Below are 26,125 nucleotides of genomic sequence, written 5' to 3' on the forward strand. Positions count from 1 at the left end.
TGAGCTGCTTGCAGAAAAGTTTGGTATAAATGCAATAAATAAAATTTAATAAATAAATGCAGAACCTTAACACCAGGCCCTGGTCACAGCATCTCTCAGCGGTATAAAGCACATCCCTCAACCCTACCCCCGAATTCCTCGGTTAGTGAAATTTGAGACAAAGGGGATGAATGATTGCCAAGGCAAGTCTAAAACTTTTTCTTTCTGGAAGCATTTTGACAAGATTAGCAAGCTATCATAAGAGGTTTCTCACACCTACAACCATTCACCCTGCACACTTTATGCACAAAGTTTCACACACTTACATAACAACCAAAACAAATTGATTTACGAGGGAGGTGGAGACATTTTTCATTTTTAAAAAATAACATTTTAACAGTTTCATTACTTACCGTAGTTTTTGTTCCATAAGACGCACTTTTTTTCCTTCTAAAAAGTAAGAGGAAATGTCTGTGCATCTTATGGAGCGAATGCGTGGTCCCTGGGGCCGAATTGCCCAGGGGCTAAAGGCAGATTGTGTATCATGCAGCAGAGGTGCCTAGAATTAACTACTTGTGGTAATGTGTATGATTAAGCAGCAGCAATGTATTAAACTTCTGTGAAGGCTGTCCAGTGTCGACTCCCCCTCCACCCAGAGGTTCATCAGGAGGTACAAAAAAGGAACAAAAAACCTGGAGATTTAATGACACTCTGAGGTTTAACCCTTGGTGGTTTCACAACTAAGGCACAAAAAGTAAACCACAAACCCTTTGCAGAGAAACTTTAAAACTGCACTCTTTATCCAACCAAGGCTCAGGTAGACCTTTCTCACCAAAAATGGCTATCACCCACTAAGCCACTTCTAAGATTTACGGTAACTTCCCCATGGGGAATCAATACCAAGTTGTCCTGCCTACCGGTAACTATTCCCACTCATATAGTTCAAACTCCCCAACTGTCCCTATTGAGGGTTCATGGGCATACCCAGGAACAAATCTGGGGGGGGGGGGGACAAGCCATGGTCGTCCAGGTTGTGACATTTCAGCATGGAAAAGGCGAATGAAACCAAAAGTTTATTATATATAATTATAGCAGTGTTTTATTACGGTAGTTAAAAAGGTAAAGGGACCCCTGACCATTAGGTCCAGTCGTGACTGACTCTGGGGTTGCGCGCTCATCTCGCATGATTGGCCGAGGGAGCCGGCGTATGTCAGGAGATTCAGTTCCACCTTAAGACTTAGGCATGTTGCTGCTGATATATGTCACATGTCTAGGTATATCCGTTTGGACTTTTACTTTCAGTTCTGTTCTGAGTACTGGTTCTGAACTATTTGATCTGATGGAAGAGAGAAAGCATCGTTCGCTCTCTCTTCATGCTGTAATATAGCTGTAAATAAACCACTTTAAAATGCCTCTCTGCTGCCTTATCATCTCTGCTGAAACTGCGTGGGCATCTCTGCTGATTACGTGCTCAGGTTGCTGAGACCCTGAGTCGTGTTCCATGGGAATCACCGGGACTGTGGCGAAGAGGGAGCTGCCGGCTGGACCTCCCAATGGTGAAATCCCAACAAAAGGGTTCCGGGCCCAGAAGTACAAGGGTCGTCAAGCCCAGAGGAGATGGTTGGTGGTCTCTGGACCAGCCAGTTATGGATCCAGGAGCAGGCAGTGTGTTCCGAATGCGGCTGATCAGTGCAGAAAACATCGGAGCATTTGAGAGGAATGTGTGGAGAGTGAAAGGCAGCAAAATGTTTATTCAGCAAGCTGCTGGCTGCTGCCGGAGAAAGCTTTGAAACAGACAGTCGTAAACCTGTCCCAGTGATTAATTGACTGAGATAGAGCTGGAGCGGAGGCATTTTTCCAAAGTGATTGCCTGTAACGGGTGGCTGGAAAAATGGAGAATATGCTTGGAAGCTCTAACCAGATAATTCTTCTGGGTGGGACTAATTATCATACATGGAAAATATATGTAGAAGGCAAGTTAAGACTTGCAAAGCTCTGGCATGTGATTGAAGATAACCCCCCCCCCCCACGCCAGTAACTCATGCTTGGGCTCAATGTGATTCACAAGCTCGTGGTTTGATTATTGGATGTGTCTCAGCTACAGAATTAATTACCCTTGCTGGAAAAGCGTCTGTGAAACTAATGTGGGAGGGACTACGTGAAGTTCATGAACGCAAACAGGCAGGGTCAGTTCTATTGTTTTTTCGGACTCTGCACAACATGAAACTCCAGCCGGGAGGTGATTTACGTGCCCACATTCTTGAAATGCAGCGGCTGAGGGAGGAACTGGTGAATCGTGAATTTGTTTTGCCAGAAGCTGTGTTTGCAGTGTTGATTCTGGACTCTTTAGACCACAGCTTTGATGCCATTGCTAGCCAGTTAGCAGCCCTCCCCACAAGAGATTTAACAGCAGCTAGAGTAATTGCTGTATTGCAAAATGAGTGGGATCGGAGGAGAGCTGAGGGCGCCAGTTGCAAATCACAGGAGCCAGCTGCTACGTGCCAATCTCAAGCTGATAACGCTAGAGCCTTCACGATCAGGTGCTATGGTTGCGGAAGTCTGGGTCACGTAAAGTGAAACTGCAGAAAGAAGCAAGATAAGCAAAGACCGACAGCTGCTGCAAATTTCAAAGGCAAACAAGGAAAGGGGGGTAGCAGCGGTGGAAAGCAGCCAAATGGACAGCGTAAAGCTATGCTGGCTAAGAAAACAGCAACTTCAAAGGCTAAGAACTTCTTTGTTGTCAATTCTGGTGCCACGAACCACATCTGCCGAGACCGAGATCTTTTTGTTTCATTTCAAGCCTTTAAGGGGAAGATTTTACAGGCAGGTGGATCATCTTTGGACATTCAAGGAACTGGGACAATTGTATTAGAATCTCTAAACCTAGAGATTGCTGATGTGCTTTATGTGCCAAAAGCAAAGGATAATTTACTTTCAGTTCCACAGCTGGACAGAAAGCGTTTTCACATCTCTTTCAGGAATGGCATTGCCATTATCACTAAGAACAATGAAGAATACATACGTGCTGAAAAGGTTGATGAACTGTTTTTGATGACTTTTGATGATGTAAAAGTGTCTGACGGTGAACCTGATGAAAATGTTGCTTATGTTGCTAACACAACTAATAGGCCTCTTCATGCAGGTTGTATTCACGAATAACATCGTATTTTTGGACACTTAGGCTGGCAAGCAGTGTCCAAGATGCCCAAGGTTGTGCAGGGCCTGAAGCTTAAACCCTGCAAGTATCATATGAAGTGTGTTTCCTGTGCACAACATAAGGTAAAAGTTGCACCCAAAGGGAAAGTGTCTGGGAGGAAGGCAACCCAGCCTTATCAGGTGGTCCATGCAGACCTGGTAGGTCCACTTTCACCATCTGTGAGTGGATCTAGGTATTTTATGATCCTAATAGACTCCTACACCAGATATGTTCACGTGTTTGTGCTAAAACAGAAATCAGATGCCTTTTTAAAGTTCAAGGGTTTCTGTGCATGGCTTGAAAATGCCAGGGGCCAAAAGATAAAGTGCCTATTCAGTGACAATGGAGGGGAGTTCACTTCTCATGAATTTGTAGCTTTTCTGTCTGAGAAGGGAATTCAACACGATCTGGCATGCCCCAGAAGTCCTTGGGAAAATGGTTTGTGTGAAAGGGCTGGACAAACTTTACAGCAGGGACTTAAAACCTTGCTGCATGATGCCAATTTGCCAGAACAGTATTGAGCCGAAGCACTATCTAATTTTGTTTACACTCTTAATCGCAGGTGGCATTCAGCGATTGAGTGTACCCCTTATGAGAAGATGTTTGGCAAACAGCCTTACATCAAACACATGAGGATCTTTGGATCTGACATGTGGGTAAACACCCCACAAAGTGGTAAGCTGGGGACACGAGGTGAACCTGGTATATTCTTGGGATACGAAAATGGAGCGTATAGAGTGTTGATGAAAAACACTCAAACTGTAAGAATCACCAAGAGTGTCCAGTGCAATCCCAAATGGGGGAAAAATGTGGGGATTTTTCAGATTCATCCTGTTGATGAAGATGAAGAAGAAGCACAAGCTGAGGATGATGATGAGCAGGATTCTGATTCTGATTCAGTAAGAGGCGCAGGTGCACTATCGGCATCTGATAGTGACACTGCAGATTATTTAAGTGCAAAAGCCTCAATCAGACCATCAGATGCGTCTGACACTGAACTAGAAGAACCTCTGTTCACCATTGGTCGCTTTTCTCCTAAAAAGGAGGAGTTAAGTAAAGATGAAGAACGGACTGTTCGAAGGTCCGAGAGGGCCACAAAGGGGAAACCGCCCAAGAGATATGCTGACGAATATGCAAAGACAGCTGTTGCTGTTCTTGGTACCTCTGAAAAAATCTTTGAACCTGCGAGTTTCCAAGAGGTTCAGGAATTGAACCCTAAGCAGGCTCAGCCATGGCTGGAAGCCATGAAGGCTGAAATTGACTCCTTAGATAGAAATCAAACCTGGGAGCTAGTTCCAGTTGTCCCGGGAATGAGACTTGTTGACAGCAAGTGGGTGTTTAAAGCCAAGACTAACCAGAATGGAAAGATTATGAGACACAAAGCAAGGTTGGTCGCCAGAGGATTTTCGCAGGTACCGGGGGAGGACTTTCACCAAGTCTTTGCTCCTACCGTGAAATACGAGACGGTGAGACTCATGCTTAAATTTGCGTCTGAACAAAAGTTTCAGGTCTCCCATTATGATATTGATACAGCTTTTTTATACGGGTTTTGCAGGAAGATATATTTTTACTGCCCCCTGCTGGTGTGGATGTACCAAAGGGAATGGTATGCAAACTAAAGAAATCACTGTATGGGCTCAAACAGAGTGCCAGGTGTTGGAACACCAAACTTACAGAAACATTGCTTTCCTTAGGATTTAAGCAAGGTATCGCTGATCCGTGTGTATTTGTCAAACAAGAGGGGGAGCAAAAACTGTATTGTATTTGTTTTGTTGATGATTTGCTGTTCTTCTGGAAGAACAAAGAGTTGTACCAGAGTACACTTGCTCAGTTGAAGGAACACTTCAATATGAAAGACCTAGGTGAGGTTTCCAATTATCTTTCTCTACAGGTTGAGAGAAACAAAGAAGGTACTTTTCTGGTACACCAAACTCAAAAGATTACTGATGTGCTGAACAAATTGAATTTAATTGATGCAAATCCTGTTGACACACCTATGGTACAAGGTTATAAAGTAGATGATGATGCAGAACCATTTACCGACACTACACTGTATAGATGTGTGTTAGGTAAGTTAAACTTCATCGCAAGAGTTTCAAGACCTGACATTGCTGTTAGCTGTAATTTGCTGAGCAGACGTGTCAACAATCTTACTGTTCAGGATTGGCGTGTTTTGAAATGCATTTGTAGGTACTTAAAAGGAACCATGCACTACAGATTGCGTTTCACAAGTCAAAAGACTGGAGGTCTGGAAATCTTCGCAGATGCAAGTTTTGGTAGTGATGTCACAGATAGCAAAAGCACTTCAGGTGTTTGTTATGTATACAACCATTGTCTTTTTGATTGGATGTGCAGGAAACAGACAACCGTTTGTCAGAGTTCCTGTGAAGCAGAGCTCAACGCTCTCTCACTCTCCTTAATGGATTGTGAATGGTTGTTGCAACTGTTCAAGGATATTGGAGTCAATGTGTCTTGTCCTATTCAGGTATATCAAGACAATCAGTCCTGTTTAGCTTTGCTAGCATCCGAGAGTTGCAAGCAGAGGACCAAATATTTGCAGATAAAATTACATCGTGCAAGGGAATGCATAAAGAAAGGACTGGTCCAAATATCATACATGCCAGGTAATGAAATTCCGGCTGATATGTTGTCCAAGGTTGTAAATAAAGAACAGTTGCACAGTTATATGCAAAAGCTACAGTTTGGAACTGCTGAGCTTAATAATAATTTTAATAATAATTTATTATTTATACCCCGCCCATCTGGCCGGGTTCCCCCAGCCACTCTGGGCGGCTTCCAACAAAACAGAAATTCTAAAATACAGAAATCCATCAAACATTAAAATACAGAAATCCATTAAACATTAAAAGCTTCCCTAAACAGGGCTGCCTTGAGATGCCTTCTAAAGGTCTGGTAATTGTTGTTCTCTTTGACCTCTAGTGGGAGGGCATTCCACAGGGTGGGTGCCACTACCGAGAAGGCCCTCTGCCTGGTTCCCTGTAACTTGGCTTCTCGTAGCGAGGGAACCGCCAGAAGGCCCTCGGAGCTGGACCTCAGTGTCCGGGCAGAACGATGGAGGTGGAGACGCTCCTTCAGGTATACCGGACCGAGGCCGTTTAGGGCTTTAAAGGTCAACACCAACACTTTGAATTGTGCTCGGAAACGTACTGGGAGCCAATGTAGGTCTTTCAGGACCGGTGTTATGTGGTCTCGGCGGCCGCTCCCAGTCACCAGTCTAGCTGCCGCATTCTGGATTAGTTGTAGTTTCCGGGTCACCTTCAAAGGTAGCCCCACGTAGAGCGCATTGCAGTAGTCCAAGCGAGAGATAACTAGAGCATGCACCACTCTGGAGAGACAGTCAGTGGGCAGGTAGGGACTCAGCCTGCGTACCAGATGGAGCTGATAAACAGCTGCCCTGGACACGGAGTTGACCTGTGCCTCCATGGACAGCTGTGAGTCTAAGATGACTCCCAGGCTGCGCACCTGGTCTTTCAGGGGCACAGTTACCCCATTCAGGACCAGGGAGTCCTCCACACCCGCCCGCCTCCTGTCCCCCACAAACAGTACTTCTGTCTTGTCAGGATTCAATCTCAATCTGTTAGCCGCCATCCATCCTCCAACCGCCTCCAAGCACTCACACAGGACCTTCGCCGCCTTCACTGGTTCTGATTTAAAAGAGAGGTAGAGCTGGGTATCATCAGCATACTGATGGACACCCAGCCCAAACCCCCTGATGATCTCTCCCAGCGGCTGCATATAGATGTTAAAAAGCATGGGGGAGAGGACAGAACCCTGAGGCACCCCACAAGTGAGAGCCCAGGGGTCTGAACACTCATCCCCCACCACCACTTTCTGAACACGGCCCAGGAGGAAGGAGCGGAACCACTGCATGACAGTGCCCCCAGCTCCCAAGCCCTCTAGACGGTCCAGAAGGATGTTATGGTCGAAGGTGTCAAAAGCCGCTGAGAGATCCAGCAGAACAAGGAAACAGCTCTTACCTTTGTCCCTAGCCCGCCGGAGATCATCGACCAGTGCGACCAAGGCAGTTTCAGTCCCATGATGAGGCCTGAATCCTGACTGGAAGGGATCCAAATGGTCCGCTTCTTCCAGGCGTGCCTGAAGTTGTTCAGCAACCACTCGCTCAATCACCTTGCCCAAGAATGGAAGATTTGAGACTGGGCGATAGTTGGCCATATTGGCCGGATCTAAAGATGTTTTTTTAAGAAGCGGTTTAATAACCGCCTCTTTCAGCGGGTCTGGGAAGGCTCCCTCACGGAGAGAAGCATTTACCAACCCGCGAAGCCCATCGCCCAGCCCTTCCCGGCTAGCTTTTATAAGCCAGGATGGGCAAGGATCAAGGAGACAGGTGGTTGGTTTCACTCGTCGAAGCAGCCTGTCCACATCCTCGGAGGTAACAGATTGAAATTGATCCCACAAAACTTGACTAGACAGGACTCTAGCACTCCCCTGCCCCGGCCCTGCTCCCACGGTGGAGTCTACCTCTTCCCGAATCTGAGCGACTTTATCTGCAAAAAACTTTGCAAAATCATTGCAGGAGATCATGTGGCCCGTACTGGGCCCGGATGGAGCAGGTGGTTCCGCTAAATTGCGAACCACCTGGAAAAGTCTCCTGCTGCTGTTTTCTGCAGATGCGATGGAGACGGTGAAGAAGGTCCTCTTCGCCGCCGCCATTGCCACTTGGTAGGCTCGAAGTTGAGCTCTAGCCCGTGTCCGGTCTGATTCAAAATGAGTTTTCCGCCACCGGCGCTCTAGCCGTCTCAATGACTGTTTCATCGCCCTCAGCGCCGGGGAAAACCACGGGGCTGTCCGGGCTCCATGCAATCTGAGAGGTTTCACAGAATGGGGGAGTGATGTCAGGAGATTCAGTTCCACCTTAGGCATGTTGCTGCTGATATATGTCACATGTCTAGGTATATCCGTTTGGACTTTTACTTTCAGTTCTGTTCTGAGTACTGGTTCTGAACTGTTTGATCTGATGGAAGAGAGAAAGCATCGTTCGCTCTCTCTTCATGCTGTAATATAGCTGTAAATAAACCACTTTAAAATGCCTCTCTGCTGCCTTATCATCTCCGCTGAAACTGCGTGGGCATCTCTGCTGATTGCGTGCTCAGGTTGCTGAGACCCTGAGTCGTGTTCCATGGGAATCACCGGGACTGTGGCGAAGAGGGAGCTGCCGGCTGGACCTCCCAATGGTGAAATCCCAACAGCGTATAGCTTCCAGGTCATGTGGCCAGCATGACAAAGCTGCTTCTGGCAAACCAGAGCAGCACATGGAAACGCAGTTTACCTTCCCGCTATAGCGGTTCCTATTTATCTACTTGCATTTTGACGTGCTTTCGAACTGCTAGGTTGGCAGGAGCTGGGACCGAGCAACGGGAGCTCACCCCATCACAGGGATTCGAACTGCCGACCTTCTGATCAGCAAGCCCTAGGCTCAGTGGTTTAACCACAGCGCCACCTGGGTCCCTATTATGGTAGTTATACAGTAGTTATTACAATTATTTGCTTGAATTTTTTAAAATTTCTATTCTAATTACATGTCTTATAGTAATATCATTTTTCTTGGGTTTGAAGAAAATGCTGAGGTTTGTTTGGTGCGGCCTTTTTACGTACCTGGACTAAACAAACCGGCAGTTGTGTGGTATAGTAATGCATATACAGTCCTGCCACCATGTACACTGGTTAAAGCAGACTACTGTGCTACACAAACTCTTCACAAAAATGAATTCAATAACCACATCTTTTAAAGATGTAGGAAAATTAAGGAGTACTCTCACTGGAGGAGAGTATGGTAGGGTGCCCCTCTTTCCCTCAGAAAATGTTGAAGATTATGGTGTTAAGCGACCCCCAAGCTACATCTGCTCCTAGTGGTCATCTAGTCCCACCCCCTGTAATGCAAGAACATGCACCTGTCCCATATGGGGATTGGGCCTGCAAAAATTTGGCTTTATCAGCACTACTATCCTGCCAACCAATAATATGCAGCTTGCCCAAATGGGGATTGAACCTGCATCATAGGGGTTATCAGCACTATTATCCTGTCAACCCAGGAATAGTACCTCAAAGTTTTGATGGGACCCTGGGGGTCATCTAGTCCAACCCCCTGTAACGCAATAATATGCAGCTTTCTCATATGGGGATAGAACCTGCAACCTTGGCATTAATAGCACTACTATTCTGCCCATAAAAGTACCTCAGAGATCGAGGGGGGTCCTAGTGGTCATCTAGTCCAACCCCCTGTAATGCAATAATATGTGGCTCTCCCTTATGGGGATTGAACCTACAAGTTTCATAAAGAAGATCCCCAATCCTACTTAGAGATGCCAGGGACCTTCTGCATGCAAAGCAGGCTATCTTCACTGTGGTACGGCTCTAAGATTAGGTTAAGTAATTAGGCCAAAGGTCATTTAGTAATCTCGACAATTTACTGGAGATTTGAAGAATATAATTTATTATTGATTGATTTTTTATTTATTTATTTTCTATAAAATAAGGTGTTTTACACTCAGCCTTCCCTACACGCAGAACACACCAAACACAGTAACAGCATAGCCCACACACAACAGTAAAACAACACACACATCCCTCAGTTCAGTCTCACGCACTCAATCACTCAAACCTCAGAGTGGAGAAGAGCCAGGAATTTAAACAGCAGAGGTACCGGTAAAAGGACCCTGAAAACACCAACCCCAGAGCTAGTTCAGCTTGCGGCAGGACAGCAACCCAAGAATCTAAACCGCACAGGGAGGAAAATGTGGGGCTAGCAGGGGTGAAAGAGCAATTGCCAAGAGGCTATGCACAAAGAGAGGGTATTGCACGGGGATCAGGTAAACAAAGAAACTGGGATTAGGGTAATTTAGCTGCTGGCTAGAAACTGCCAAGCCCTTAAGCAGCAGCTCAGCCCAACACAAGACTGCACAGCGATCAGGGAAACAAATAAACTAGGATTAGAGTGATTTAGCTGCTGGCTAGAAAGGGACTTAGAGGGAACCTTTAGGATGCAAAAACCAACAGAGGGGACCCAGCAATCCTTCCCTGTCCCAGGAAATGGTCCACACTGAGGATGAACACTGCAACTCCGCTCGCTGCGCAGGAGCTTTTCCCTTTTTTTGCTTCTCTAGGGAGGGGCATATGCCCCCCCTGCCCCATGCTGGGTACGCCCATGTCTCCAGGTAGAGCTGGGAATGCCCCCTGCCTGAAACCCTAGACAGCTGCTGCCAGTCAGTGTGGACAACACTGATCTAGATGGACCAATCATCTGACTCAGTATAAAGCAGCTTCCTATGTTCCTAAGGAAAGAGATTCAGAGTGAAAAAATAGAGGGAGACCAGTTCTCCAAAACAAAGAAGTGAGCTATAAAGGGACATTTATATTTTATTGATGTACAGTCGTACCTTGGAAGTCAAACAGAATCTGTTCTGGAAGTCAAACAGAATCTGTTCTGGAAGTCCATTCGACTTCCGAAACGTTTGGAAACAAAAGTACGGCTTCTGATTGGCTGCAGGAAGCTCCTGCAGCCAATCAGAAGCCGTGGAAGCCCCGTTGGATGTTCGGCTTCCAAAAGAACGTTCGAAAACTGGAACACTCACTTCTGGGTTTTGATCGTTTGGGAGCCAAAATGTTTGAGAACTAGGCTGTTCGGAAACCAAGGTGCGACTGTATTGCAATTATATTTTCCTCCAAGGGGTTCAAGGTGGCATGTGTGGTTCTCCCCCTCATCACATGAGGTAGGTTAGGTGGAGAGGCAGTGACTGGCCCAAGGTCACCCAGTGAGCATCATGGCCAAGTGGCGATTAGAACCCTGGTCTTGCAGATCCTAGTCTGACAGTCCCAACAGAGGCCAGATTGATCTTCACTTGCTTTTGTTCTTACTTGAAGAGTATTTGATGACTCTTGTTCCTTTGGGAGAAGAATGGAGGCAGGCTGTTGGTTCTCCTGGGACAACACCTTGTGCACTCCACTTTTAGATTTTGTTGTTGTTGGTGGTGGTCATTTAGTCATGTCCAACTCTTTGTGACCCCATGAACCAGAGTACGCCAGGCACTCCTGTCTTCCACTGCCTCCTGCAGTTTGGTCAGACTTGTGTTGGTAGTAGCTTCGAGAACACTGCCCAACCATCTCGTCCTCTGTCGTCCCCTTCTCCTTGTGCCCTCAATCTTTCCTGTTTTCTTTTCCCAATTCCCAAGCAGAGACAATATGCAAGTGTGGTGTCAGCTCCCTTAAAAAATGTCAACAACTCTGGGAAATGGGGGGGGGGCGCGCCGGAGGGATCTTCGCACCATGGCGCTGGATAGGCTTAAGACAGCCCTGCTGCGTGCTGCGCCCGCCCGCCTGCTGCACCGATGGGTTTGGGCGATGACATAGGCAAACAAGCATCAATGGCTGTTCCGGAAGAAGACTGCTAGCTGGATGGCAGTTTCCTGGGAAAGCCCCCTTTCCTTAAAGGTTAGGTTCCAAGTTATCCTCCCTCCTACAGTTCTCTGGTCTATAAACCCAGGCAGGATGAGAGGAACCAGGAGGAACAGGGTGGTCCTCAACTTGTAATTCAAAATTTGGCCAGCAGGCCGGGAGCCTCAGGTCTAGGAGCTGAGCGTGGCCCCTCTAGATCCTTTGGCTCCCTTCCCAACCTCCAAAAGAGTAGAGGACTGCCCCCTCCCCTTGGGTGTGTGTGGACATTGGCCACGCCCCCTGGGGATCCCGGCCACGTCATCCCCAGCCAGCCAATCGGGCCCCTTTTAAACTTGCCCCCCCCCCCGATTTGATCCTGGCTATGCCTATGCACACCTCTGTAATATTCTGTGTGTATTACTGTTCATTAGCCAGCTTGAGCATCTTTGGAGTGAGAGGTAGGATAGATTTATTTATTTATTTTAAAAAAACTTGAGAAACAATTTGGTAATTTTAGACTCTGCATTTACTGGCCTTCCAGCATGGGCGTAGCCAGGATTTTTTGGGGGGGGGAGCAGAATTAACATGATTGGTCAGTTCAATTCAACACCTTTATTGGCATATATATAACAATAAAATCATATAAACCATCTATATATAATATAATTCTGAGACATACAATGAAAAGGGGAGAAGGAAAAGGGATAAGGAGTCCTCGGCGGTCACTATATTGTACAAAAAGATGTGGGACTCTGGCTTGGGTGCTGTACCTTTGAACGCTGCACAACTGGTGAGCATTCAGCACAGATACTACATTTCCCCTGTGTGAACACATAGTGAAGAGGAAATCTTTACATGTTGAATTTCTGCCTGTTAAGAAGCGTCAAGTACAGGCAGACACTCTGGATTCAAATAACCACCATTCCTAAGAAATGTAAAATTCTGATCTCCAGCTATGAAGTGTGTGTCTGGCCTAATTTGGATACAGGAGAACGAATTGAGAGAATTCTAATTTCCTAGAGAGAGGACTTGGTGCTTTTCAAACAATTCTAGGACACATTCTAGGACAAGGCTGGCACACCCAGGGAACATCTAGAGTTTCTGGAAATTAGTACCCTTACTTTTCCCCTGCTAAAACAAAATTAAAAATTCCTTCCAGTAGCACCTTAGAGACCAACTAAGTTTGTCATAGGTATGAGCTTTCGTGTGCATGCACACTTCTTCAGATACACTGAAACCTGCTGCGTCTGAAAATGTTAACTGTAATTTGGAGGAGCCAAAAGCAATCCATCTTTCTCTGTTGCATACTGCCAGCCAGAGTGAGTTTTAAAACAGGAGCAATTAGGATTAAATCATACCGATGGCCAGACTAGAAAGAACTGTTAATTGCAGGGTGGATAAAAATAAATGATCTTTAAAAATAAAATTTAAAAAATCACTTTTTTATTTAAATCAGATTTTTTTAAAATGAAATGCTTTTTGAGGAAAATATATTACCATCCAATCTTTATGAAATAAAGATTAGTTTTTTAATTATGTAGAATAAGGCTGTATATGTTTAATTTTTTTGGTAAATAAATTCCATTAATCCATTCACAAAGTCATGCTCTTCCAGAGGTTTTTGTAAGATTATTGGGCAGTTTCTCTGCCTACAAGATATTATCACAGAATCTTGGTTTACTTTTGCAGTTCTCAAAACTGAATTTGACTCAGCAGAGATCACATGCCTTTTCTTCACAGTAAAAATGTTACAACATGAACAGAGTTGAGAAAAATACCTTAATCCTATTGTTCTACAAACACAACACCCCCCACAGATACACACAAATTAATTAAGTAGGGAGCAAAACAAAGAAAGCAAACTTTTAAAAAGTGCACAAAAGCGCCTCCAAAAAACACACTCACCTCACCTCAGAGCGATTCCCCCCCCCCAGATACCCACAAACCAGAGGGGTAGCAATGAAGACTCTGAATCTGCATTCCGCTCCCTCCCCCAACAACCAGGCTAATCTCTGCATGCAGGGAGTCTGTGTTATCTCCGATCTCTACAACAACAGCTGTTCCTTTGAAGTGCTGGGAGAAGCAAGCAGGGCCGGCTCATCATAGACCCCCGGTGGCGCAGGGCACCATGGCGCCGGCCCGTCAGGAGGGTGCTGCGAGCTGCGCCCGCCCGCTGGCCGGCCGGTCCGCCGGTCCGCTGCGCAGCTGCGCGCTGCGTCCACCTGCCCACCGCGCTGCGAAACGGGGCGGAAGGGCGCCGGAGAGATCCGGCGCACCATGGCGACAGGGGCGCTTAAGACGGTGCTGGAAGCAAGCTGAGCGAAGAAAAGCCTTAAAGAGGGAAACTGCTCTCGCTCACTTTTCTCTGCAAGGAGGCAAGGTCTTCCCAGTCCCTGGCCAGCAGGGGGCAGGACTTGGAGCTGCTTACTTTGAAATCCGGGAGTTTTAAGGGATATAAAAAATCCCTGGCAGCACCGGAACGGCTTGGAAAAAGGGGGTTTCCCGCGAAAAACAGGATACTTGGCAGCTATGCCTGAATGGAGTCCACAGTCTGTGGGTTCAATCCTCCTCCCCTCAGTCATGAAGCTCATTGGGTGTGTCCTTGGGTGCATGTCATTGCCTCTCAGTGTAACCCACTAGGTGGGAGGGGGGTGTTATGTCACAGCTAAAAATTGGCCCTGTTTCTTTAATAACCAAAAGAGACTGAGTCAGCATGGCTCATGAAACCTTTCACCCAAATATGGTTGTGTGTGTGTGTGTGTGTGCGCGTGTGGCAGTGAGAGATTTTACTTTCTTGGGTTCCATGATCACTGCAGATGGTGACAGCAGTCACAAAATTAGAAGACGCCTGCTTCTTGGGAGAAAAGCAATGACAAACCTAGACAGCATCTTAAAAAGCAGAGACATCACCTTGCCGACAAAGGTCCGTACCTAACCACCAACCTTCTGATTGTTAAGCCCTAGGCTCAGTGGTTTAGACCACAACGCCACCCGCATCCTATGCTGGGATAGGCCCATGTAAAAATCCCAGAGGGCTGTTGCCAGTCAGTGTTGACACTATGGAGCTAGTAGGCCAGTCATCCAACTCTGGTTAAGTTATCCCTCTATAAAAGTAATATTTCATTTCCTCAGGTCATGTATCCCCCTGTTAAACTGGCATTGTGGAGGAGGTTGTCCCATATAATGGAGGGGGGAGGGGGAGGATTCTCCTTCATGGAAAAAATAGGATTAAGCAAATCAGAGAGCCAGGGAAGTATAGCAGTTAAGAATGTTGGGCTAGGACCTGAGACCCAGGTTCAAATCCCCACTCAGCCAAGAAGCTCATTGCATGACCTCGGACCAGTTGTTCTCTCTCAGCCTTGCCTGCCTTGCAAAGTTGTTACAAATATGAAATGAAAAGCGTGTTTACTGCCTTGGACAGCTTGGGGAAAATGGAAGAGTGTAAATGTAATAAAGGAATAAAGTCTATTTTCTTCCTTTATGTATCTGAAGAAGTGTGCATGCACACGAAAGCTCATACCAAAATAAAAACTTAGTTGGTCTTTAAGGTGCTACTGAAGGAATTTTTTCATAACATTTCAGTTGCTTCCCAAGAAGTCTTTTTAGGGACTTTTAGGGAGTAAGTGGCTTTACATCCCTCAAAGTATTTAAATCCCCTCGGAGTGCCATCCCTAAATGTGCTGTATCAATTTTGCATCCCCCACCCCATGGGAAACCTTTTGGAAGTTTCAGATGTAGAAATTTGATAGATTGCGGATGAGAAGCAAACATAATAATAATAATAATAATAATAATAATAATAATAATAATAAATTATTTATACCCTGCCCTCCCCAGCCAAGGCCAGGCTCAGAGCGGCTAAAACACCAAATATAAAACAACTAGTTAAAATACAATTCAACAACAAGACTAAATACATTAAAATTAAAAATGCAGCCTCATACAAAGGGAAAAAGAAAGGGAAAATGGGAAAGGGGATCAGGTTGGCTCCAGGCCAAATGCCAGGCAGAACAACTCTGTCTTACAGGCCCTGCGGAAAAGAAATCAGGTCCCACAGGGCCCTGGTCTCAGGAGACAGAGCATTCCACCAGGTCGGGGCCAGTGTTGAGAAGGCTCTGGTTCTAATTGAGGCTAATCTGATTTCCTTTGGGCCCAAGATCATGATCGACCATTTCAAAGGCTGCTGACAAATCTAAGATAATCAGCAGTCCCGACCCGCCTCGGTCCAGTTGTCTACGGATATCATCTGTTAGGGTGACCAGAGCCGTCTCAGTCCCGAAACCAGAACGGAAACCGGACTGAAATGGATCTAAAGCCGATGTTTACTCCAGAAACCTGCCAAGCTGTTCAGCAACTGCTCTCTCAATTACCTTGCCCAGATACGGATATAGAAATTTGATAGATAGCAGATGAGAAGCGAAAAAAGAAGAAGTGGCTTTTTATTTTATTTTAAGGAATATACTTTGTAAGCAGTTGATTACCTTTCCCTTTCTAATACTTTTCTTGGGGTGTATCCAACTCTCTGTGGAATCTAATGGGAATGCCTCCCATTGATGTCAATGGAGCTAAATTAGGCCTTTGCATTTGCGACTCCTGGCCCCGTTGCAATTTTAAAGAATTGCAATCTGAGCTGTTGAATAATATTTATTTCTCACATTATCACCGGGTGGTAAAGCCCACTTTCCTCAAAATGGAACAGATGAATCTTGCTGGTGCAAATGGCAGGGCTAATGAATTGCTTATGGGCATGTATAGAAAATTTTGTTTTCATTTTACTGGAAAATGGACTGCAGCTCCATTGGACAGATGGCAATGTCTCCTCTCCCTCACCATCCCAGTCATAAGGCCTGTAGTCAAAACGTTGGAGGTGGTGGGTGACATGATAGATCTACCCAAGAAAGCAAAACGGTTAAATGCAACTACTCAAATAAGTTATTTATTTAATAACATTAATAAAGTTTTTTAAAGCTAGTTCTTTAATATCCATATTAAGTTCAAATTCTATTGTTGAGCTCCTCCTTCCTTGGGGAGCGGGAGTGGCTATTGTACCAGTCAGTTGTTTTGTTGTTGTCGTCATGCTTCCCTTTATTAATATTACTGTAGATTTCCCCAATTACACAGAGTGAGGGGGGGAAACAACTTACATCAGAGTAAACACGCTTAAGGTTGCGCTACTTAAGACCTAACCCGAAAAAGGAGCGCCTTGTAAAAATTTAAAAAGCGGGTGGGTTATATATTTTCCTGCGTATAAGACTACTTTTTAACTGAGGAAAATCTTCTCAAAAGTTGGTGGTCATCTTATACGCCGGGTCATCTTATACGCAGATGCAAAAGCGATTTCTTTTTTTTATAAATAATTTTTATTAAAGATTTTCCTTTAAAAATACAGAAAGAGAAAAAACATACACAAAAAATAGAAAATAAAAATAAACACATAATAAAATACTTATTCCTTTGTTCAATCACATTATTTGTAGGGACCTCCTCGGGATCCCTTTCCCTGCGTTTCTTATTATAATTACATTTTAGCAAATTCTATTCCATTTTAATTACCTTTATAAAACCTACATAATCTCTAATACTTGACATGTTCTTAATTTCCACAGTTTATTTAACACCTAATTCTGTTCTTAAAATGTAACTTTTGCATATTTTTTAAAATATAATTTGAATTCTTTCTACTCTTCTTCCGTCGCCTCCTCTCCTCGGTTACGGATTCGTCCGGTCATCTCAGCCAGTTCCATAAATTCTATCATTTTCATCTGCCACTCGTCGATCGTTGGTAAGATTTACGATTTCCAGTTCTTAGCTAATAGAATTCTTGCCGCCGCTGTAGCATACATAAAAAAAGACACATTTTTTCCTAGGAATCTCCTTGCCAACTATGCCCACTAGAAATGCTTCTGGTTTCTTAACAAATGTGTTTTTCAACACTTTCTTAAGATCATTATAAATCTTCTCCCAGAAGTCACTTACTAGGGGGCACGTACACCACATGTGGTAAAAGGAGCCTTCTTCTTTCTTACATCTCCAACATTTGTTATCATGATTGTGGTAAATCTTAGCAAGTTTTAGTGGTGTAAGGTACCATCTATACATCATTGACTTTACAAGACCCAGAGTCTAGTGCCTGTAGGGCACTGGAGGTAATCAATGAATTTGAAAGTGTGGCAGGTTTTAAACTGAATAAAACCAAAACCAAAGTGCTAGATAAAAATATAGATGCTAAGGAAAGAGAAAAAATACATGAAATTACTGGTTTGTCATTCGTTAAGAAAGTGAAGTACCTTGGAGTGAATATGACGTCAAAGAATCTGAATTTGTTTAAGGATAATTATGTTAAATTGTGGAATGAGGTTAAGAAGGATTTAGAAATCTGGACAAATCTGAAACTGTCTTTGTTGGGCCGAATAGCAATGGTTAAGATGAATGTGTTGCCAAAAATGTTATTTTTGTTTCAATCTGTGCCAATAATTGATAAGTTGGAACATTTCAAAGAGTGGCAAAAGGTGATATCGAAATTTATATGGCAAGGGAAGAAACCAAGAATTTAATATAAGATATTGACTGATGATAAGCAAAGAGGGGGCTTCTCCCTTCCTGATTTAAAGATTTATTATGAAGCTGCTGCCTTTTGCTGGTTAAAAGATTGGTTTATGTTAGAAAACACGGATGTATTAGATCTAGAAGGCTATGATAATGTCTATGGCTGGCATGCATATTTATGGTATGATAAAGTAAAGGCCCACAAAGGCTTTAAAAGTCATATAATTAGGAAATCATTATATAATGTCTGGAGTAGGTATAAGGATTTATTAGAAAGGAAAACACCTAAATGGATTTCACCACTAGAAGCCAAGGCTCGTAAAAGGTTAAATGCAGAAACCAGTTGGCCAAAATATAGAGATTTATTGAATCAAGATGGAGACCAATTTAAATTAAAAACTTATGATGAATTGAAACATAAATTAGATGATTGGCTCCAATACCATCAGATTAATGAAGTGTTTAAAATGGATAAAACACTTGGTTTTCAACTCGAGAAGTCAAAGTTGGAAACAGAGTTGTTAGAACCCAGGATGAAATTATTATCCAGAATGTATAAATTGTTGCTGGAGTGGCATACGAAAGAGGAACAAACAAAAAATGTTATGATTTTGTGGGCAAAGGGTGTTGGCCATAATATTATGATGGAGGATTGGGAAAAATTGTGGAAAGAGAATATTAAATTTACTGTGTGTAGTTTGCTAAGAGAAAACATAATGCAAAAGCGATTTCTGGCACTGCGGACATTTTGAAAATTGGCAGCGTGGCACCAGAAATCGCTTCTGCACATGTCCAGATGCGATTTTCGGCTTCCGTACATATGCAGAAGTGATTTCTGGTGCTGCAGACATTTTGGATATGGGCAACACGGGCATGTCCAGCCCATGGACGATCATAGGAAGAGGGGTAGTCTTATACGGTGAGTATATCCCAAACTCTATATTTTAACTGGAAAAGTTGGGGGTCATCTTTTACGCCCAGTCGTCTTATATGCCGGAAAATACGGTAGATATATATTGCCTACACAGCGATAAAGTGAGTGCTAGACGAGGAGTGGTCATAGAATTGTAGAGTTGGATGAGACCCTGAGGGTCATCTAGTCCAACCCTGGGCAGCGCAGGAGTCTGCGTTAAATCTGTCTCTGTCTTTCACAGGCACCACCCTTTCAGTCCCGTCCTTCAACTATTTCTCCCACAGATTGGGTGGGGGGAAAGTATGCATTCAGCCACCTCAGCTCGTCTGCTTATCATTTCTGCAAAAAACCTTCCACTGCATCTTGCATGGAAGAAGGCACTGCAGACACCAGAGCCAGCCCTGCGTTCACCCGCTGCTCTGTGAGAGCGCATGAAAGCGAGGCCACGGGTCTGGCGCCTCGCGCAGCACCTTGCAAGGAGCAGTTGCTCAAACGAAGCGCGCACGTCCCCACGGCAGCACATGGCTCTGGCTTTCTGGCTGGGAAATGGGGGGGGGCGCCAGGGGATCTCCGAACCACGACCCTGCCTACACGCAAAGGGCTCCTTCTGTGCTGGCTGTACATTTCACCAATTCAACATGTACAGAACCTCTTGCTCACAAAATGAGTGTGTGGTGAGGGTAAAAGCCCAGTGCCCACCAACAGAGCAACTGAGGTTCAGTTGTTAAGGGAAAGTCCCATGCAATGCAGTGGGACTTAGCTCCAAATGAGCAGAGTTACACCTGCAACACCAGAGCAAGTATCTCATGTCTCACCTGCTCTTGCTAAGCAAAGAGAAACGTAGCATTTTTAAAAATGCACATGCATACCTTTATATAAAGGCACATACTGATCAATTCTGTGTTTAAATTCTTTATATCAATTGCATTTTCCAACCTTCCATTTAGAAAGGAGTACAGGTGGCACTGTGGGTTAAACCACTGAGCCTAGGGCTTGCCGATCGATCAGAAGGTCGGCGGTTCAAATCCCTGCGACGGGGTGAGCTCCTGTTGTTCGCTCCCTGCTCTTGCCAACCTAGCAGTTCGAAAGCACATCAAAGTGCAAGTAGATTAATAGGTACTGCACCAAGCGCGAAAGTAAATGGCGTTTCCGTGTGCTGCTCTGGTTCACCAGAAGCAGCTTTGTCATGCTGGCCACATGACCTGGAAGCTGTACGCCGGCTCCCTCGGCCAATAACGCGAGATGAACGCCCCAACCCCAGAGTTGGTCACGACTGGACCTAATGGTCAGGGGTCCCTTTACCTTTACCTTTACAGTTAAAGCTTGCAAAAGTTAATAATCACTTGCTATATTTGTCAGCCAACTATGAAATCTCTCTTGCCTGTAAATAAATTTTGCAGCACAGCTCAACTCAAAATGCAGTCTCAGTTCAGAAGTAAGAGTTCATCCACATTTATGGGCACAAATTTATTTAGACTAATTTACCCATGCTGTCAGCATTTCTAGAAACGCCCTGGAGCACCCAGAATACAGACAACTTTAAATACATATTAAATATATCATTATCATGAGACTCAGTTATTCAATGTGTGTGTGGGAAGGGGGGAGGTAAGAGCAGATTTATATATGAATCATCATAGCTCCATATCTCTAATGGATCGCTAAATCATTTTTCAAAGTCCTTGATTTCAGAGCATAGAAATTCTGGCAAAAGGACATTCCCCAATGAGTCAAGAGAGAAGCAAAAGCTGTGAACTCTGCCAGAATCTCGCTCAAAACAAAATAGTGCTACATTCAGGCAGAGGACTCCAACAGTATTAGGAATCCAGAATGCTGTTAAAGCCAATGAAATCAACATTTCTAAACGATACCCCCTGTTGTTCGCTCCCTGCTCTTGCCAACCTAGCAGTTTGAAAGCACATCAAAGTGCAAGTAGATAAATAGGTACCACTACAGCAGGAAGGTAAACAGTGTTTTTGTGTACTACTCTGGTTCGCCAGAAGCGGCTTTGTCATGCTGGCCACATGACCTGGAAGCTGTACGCCGGCTCCCTCGGCCAATAATGTGAGATGAGCACCGCAACCCCAGAGTCGGTCACGACTGGACCTAATGGTCAGGGGTCCCTTTACCTTTACACATGATAGGCAAGCTCAGCAAGCAGGTTGCAAACCTGATGGTATTTACCTGTGAGTAGCTCCAGAGCAGAGCGGGCCTTGAACCAGCAACCATTGGGTCAAAGCTCTCCTTTGGACCCCTGCCCTGCACCAATACACACCCAAGGAAATTGCAGGGGGAGATGCAAAAGGTCACACACACACACACACAAGCTTCAAAAAAAATACTGGTTGCAAGCCTCCCCTCTTCTTTTTGCAAACCTGGGATCTTTCCCCTCCAACCTGCCTGCAAGAGTTTTACAAAACCCTACCGGCCCTTGATGAGGACTGTCTGAGCGTGTGTTAGCCCTTTACCTCATGTCTCCGTAGGCCCCCGGGCAGCCCTCCATCCACGGGGTGAGCTCCGTCTTGATGCAGCCAGCAGCAGGGGCGATGGGCATCATGCCCACCAGCCCAGGGTACCACCCTTTGGACGGTGGGAGCTCTACGCCTTCTTGTCCAGACGGCGACTCCTGGCTCCTGGCGTAGCCGCACGAGGCCCGGGGTGCGCCTTCGTAGAGCTGCCCTTCCGCGGTGAAGAAGGGGTACCAGCCCGGGCCGGGAGGGCCGGCATAGTGGGGCGCCAAGGCAGTAGGCACATCCCGGATGCGCCGGCACTGCGGCCCCCAAACGGCACCGCCGGGTGCGTACTTCAAGGGGCTCTCCTGCTTGATGCGCCCACGGGAGGCCAGGGCCAGCTGGACGTTGTAGTAGTCGCGACTCGGGAAGGCCCTCGACGGCTCCTCCAGCTCCGGAGAACCTTTGTAGCGGTTCAGGTATCCCGGCACTTCCATGGCCAGCCCGCCGCCGCCGCCGCCTCCCTCCTCGGCTTCCAAGATCTTGCAGCCGCCCAGAGTCGGGGGCCGAGAGTGCCTGCCAGTGAACATGCAGTCGCCGCGGCAGGTCTCCGCCATCTCGCCGCCATCGGGCGCGTCGAGCACTTCCACCGGCAAGCCCATGGAGGCGGAGACGGCTTTGCCAAGCTCCTTGGAGCACTCTCCCAGGTAGTCAGTTTTGTCGGATGGGGCTTCCTCGACTCCCCCGCGGGGCTCGCCTCCTTCTGCCGCCTGCAGAAGACTTGTCTCGCCCAGCATGTATTTGAAGTCCCCCTGGCAACTCTGGAAGGAAGGGCCTCCCAGCAGGGTCAGAGAGGACGGGGCAGACGAGGACACGGCGGGCACCTTCCGCTTGTCGGGGGGCTGCAGCGTTTTGCTCACCTGGGGCTGCTCCTCCAGCGGCAGGTAAGAGGGCCAAGCTGGGTCTTGCTGGTGGACGCTGGGCTCTTGAAAGTAGGCCCCCAAGGAAGACGACCCTGCCATCGCGGAGACCGACGCCTGGTGACTGGGGCCAGCCTCTTCCCGCATGGGTCCGGGACTCTGGAACGGTTCGCGGACGCTCTGAAACAGGTTCTGGAAGGCGCCTCGAAAAGCCTTCGCCGGCAGCCGAGGATAGACTCTGCTCAGACCGACGGGCACCTCCATGACCTCTCCTGGGGCTGGACGGAAAGGGGTGGGGTGGTCAGTCTGCTGTGCTTTTCTCTGGCTCCAAGTAGGTACAGGAGACTCCTCGACTGGGTGGGGTGGCAGCTGCGAGAACGTGGCTTTTCTACCAGCTTCCGACAGCGACATCCCTTGGGCCGTCGGGGCACGCGCGAGGCGTTCCTAAATTGGAGCAGGTGCGGTGTCAATGGTGTGCGAGAGAAGAACCGGTCGACCCTGGCTTCTCGGGTCCAACGTCCCCTGCCTGGGGAAAAGCAGAAGTCAAGGCGCTAGTCCGCTTTGTTGTTGTTGTTGTTCCAACTTTCCCAGCCGGAGCAAAGATGCAGCCCTTGACAGTTGCTGCTGTCGCGATTGCAAACTGACGCCTCTCTTGCAGGGGTGAGAGAGAGAGCGGCTGCTGGCTCGACGGCACAAGCCGGAGAAGGTGAACCCGGGCGGAGAGGTCGGAGACGGAGGCTTGCGAGCCGGCGATGCTGGTCGCCCAATCGGCGCAGCGGCCGAGGAGATTCCTTGGATCCGGGGCGGAGAGATCGGCAACGTCGCAGTTGGTGGGATAGAAGCAGTAGAAGTACACTAGTGGCCAAAATTGTTGAAACCTTTATGGAAAAGTGTATTTCCGAGGTTTGGTGGCTCACAACACCACTTTCTTTTGGAGTAATACCATACTATATCAATGAAGTTTTGGATGTGGCATTGGGGACCAGGCACTGCGTCTCTTAGCCTTACCTCACAGGGCTGTTGTGGGAATTAAATGAGGGGGAGACCTATGTGTACTCCTTGGAAAAACCTTAGGTGGTATATAAAGGCTCTAGCCATCCGACAGCAACAGCTGGTGCGTTGATTGCGCCACACGCCCAGGGATGTTCCAGCAAATTCGGGCAAGGATTGCAACATGTGGGGTGTTTCCAGGTGGGTGATTATTGTGGGGTGGCTACTGCAATGGTTAAAAGTCTCCTACTGAGTTTTTGTTACATGCAAAAACATATAGACACTGAAAGAAAGCAGGTAAGCAATGTATGATGAGAAAGAAAAAAGGCAACACAGAGTGAAATAGCAACAGCAAACCAGCCTTCCTAACAAGCCTGGCAAATCTGTATTTCTATGGGCTCACTCACATTTCTGCTTGTCCCGCTGCTTTCCTTGGGGAAAGGACTCATTGCTGAATTGGAGCAAATGTCAATTGGTTTTTCTGTGGGTTGACACTCATTCCAATACAGTGGTAAATGAATTCCCAAAGCAGTTTACAGACAACAAGCACCATGTATTTCGGGTCTATGGGCCACAATAAAGCTGTGTGTGACAATAAATAGCAAGAACATAGTGGAACATTACAGGTACTGTACAACATAAGTTGTATAAATTAACAAATCATTAGTGAGTGAAACAATTACAATCAATAAAACACTAGCAACAAACCAGCAACTAAAAAATAAGCTGAACATCACAGCTATAGCATAGGACATATTATAGAACTGTTGTTACAATTGTTCTCTCTATTTTACAGTATGTATATACATTATAAAATGAAAATAAATACTCTGAAAAGAAAAATTAGTAACAACAGCAAACCAGTATACAAAAAAATCATATTTCCCTGATTGTCAAATGGTATTGAAATACGACAACAAAGATTAAGAGGCCAGAGAGATTCATATATTCAAATAAAGGAAACAAATCTGATCCTCCTTCCCAGACCACCCAGCTGCATTTCTTTCTTTCTTTCTTTCTTTCTTTCTTTCTTTCTTTCTTATTTTATTTGCTGCAGCCATGCTGTGTCTCAGTTCTGTAACACTGGAACTCATGGGCATCAATGAAGCTGAATGCGGGAAGATTTAGGACAGGTAAATTTATCCTTCATACAGTGCGTAGTTAAATTATGCAACTCCCTCCCACAGAAAGTGGTGGTGGCCACTAATTCAGATGGTTTTACAAGAGGATTAGACAACTTCATGGAGGAGGAGAGGGCTATCGATGGCTACTAGCCACAGTGGCTATGCTCTGCCTCCATAGTTGGAAGCCACAAGGCTTTTGAGCACCAGTTTGTGAAAATTGAAGGAGGGGAGAGTTGCAATGGCACTCGAATCCTGTTTTCCCGCAGGCATCTGTTTGGCCACTATGAGAACAGGATGATGTACTGCATGGGCCAATGGCCTGACATTGCAAGTTCTTCTCTTGTGTCCGACTCCAGCTCATAGGCTTCCCCGTTGGAGAAGCTGGTCGGTTACTGTGAGAACAAGTTACACCGTTGGCAGGATCCAGCAGGCTCTTCTTACGTTCTTATGTGTCACTGGCATCAAAATGCCAGGCTGCATCTCCCCACACCCCTCTTTAATCTATTATTAATCTTTAATCATGTGAGTCCACACTTGACCTTTGAAGGAACATCAAGTCCACATTTTTTTAGCTTTTCTAGATTTAGAAATTTTTGTGGATGAATCCAGAATTAAAGTATGTCTGTATGAGAAAAGCACAGATAGAAACTCCTTTGTTACATTAGATCCAACCATCCTAAGCACCTCCAAGACAATCTTCCCTTAGATCAATTTTTAAGATTAAAACGTAATTCATCAGACCCACGGGATTTTAAAACCCATTCCAAAATCCTGTCTACATCTTTATTGCAACGAGGTTATCCCAACTCTGTTATAACTACTGCCATCCAAAAAACACAATTGAGAGAGACATTGACTCTTCTCGCATCTGATCCACATGTGGACACAAAATCTTCCTGTATTTTTGCCTCCCTTGATGGGTCAGGGTGCCACAGGCAACACTGGCCTCCATCCCTCTTTCCTTCCCTCCCTCTGATGCCCTTTCACGTCTCTGCCTCCCAAAGGCTTTTCTGGCTGTTTGTTGCAGCAGCCCTGGTTACAAGCTCCACAGGTGAATGGTGCTGTCAGAGGGTTGTCTTGGCTACTCTAGAGTAACTCCGCTTGAGTCCAGTTTGTCTTCAAAGACATTTATTGTGCCAATTATTTACAGTGTAGAGACAGCTTAAAACATATCCTCTCATCCCGAATCAGAATCCGGCAATGGCGTAGTCTGTTCCTACGCCAGCAAAGTAGTCGGGGCACCCTAAAACACCTCCCCCATGAGCTCTCTCCTTACTTCTTGCGCTGGAAGGAGCGATGCCCTTTCAGTTTCCTCCCTGAGCGGTCGGTGACCTGGCTCTCCAACATCCCTGAGCCCCTGTCTGCATCTCTCCGCCCCCCCACCCCCGAGCAATATGATATCCATGTTCAAATATATAAAAGGATGTCATATAGAGGAGGGTGAAAGGTTGTTTTCTGCTGCTCCAGAGAAGCGGACACGGAGCAATGGATTCAAGCTACAAGAAAAAAGATTCCACCTAAACAATAGGAAGATCTTCCTGACAGTAAGAGCTGTTCGACAGTGGAATTTGCTTCCAATGAGTGTGGTGGAGTCTTCT

General features: G+C 45.9%; 1 protein-coding gene across 1 annotated transcript in view; it reads right to left on the minus strand.

Moving 5' to 3' along the window:
- Positions 1 to 24,576, minus strand: part of LOC148684174 (androgen receptor-like) — a 118,163-nt gene extending 93,587 nt beyond the window's left edge. The window contains exon 1 of the mRNA XM_088655989.1: positions 21,512 to 24,576. Within this exon, the coding sequence (XP_088512115.1) occupies positions 21,512 to 22,824 (1,313 nt within the window). The 5' untranslated portion in view covers positions 22,825 to 24,576. The remainder of the gene's footprint in view (positions 1 to 21,511) is intronic.
- Between the last annotated feature and the right edge of the window lie 1,549 nt (positions 24,577 to 26,125).

This window comes from Zootoca vivipara, chromosome 12 (genome assembly GCF_965207765.1).
Source record: "Zootoca vivipara chromosome 12, rZooViv2.hap1.1, whole genome shotgun sequence".
Taxonomy (NCBI): domain Eukaryota; kingdom Metazoa; phylum Chordata; class Lepidosauria; order Squamata; family Lacertidae; genus Zootoca; species Zootoca vivipara.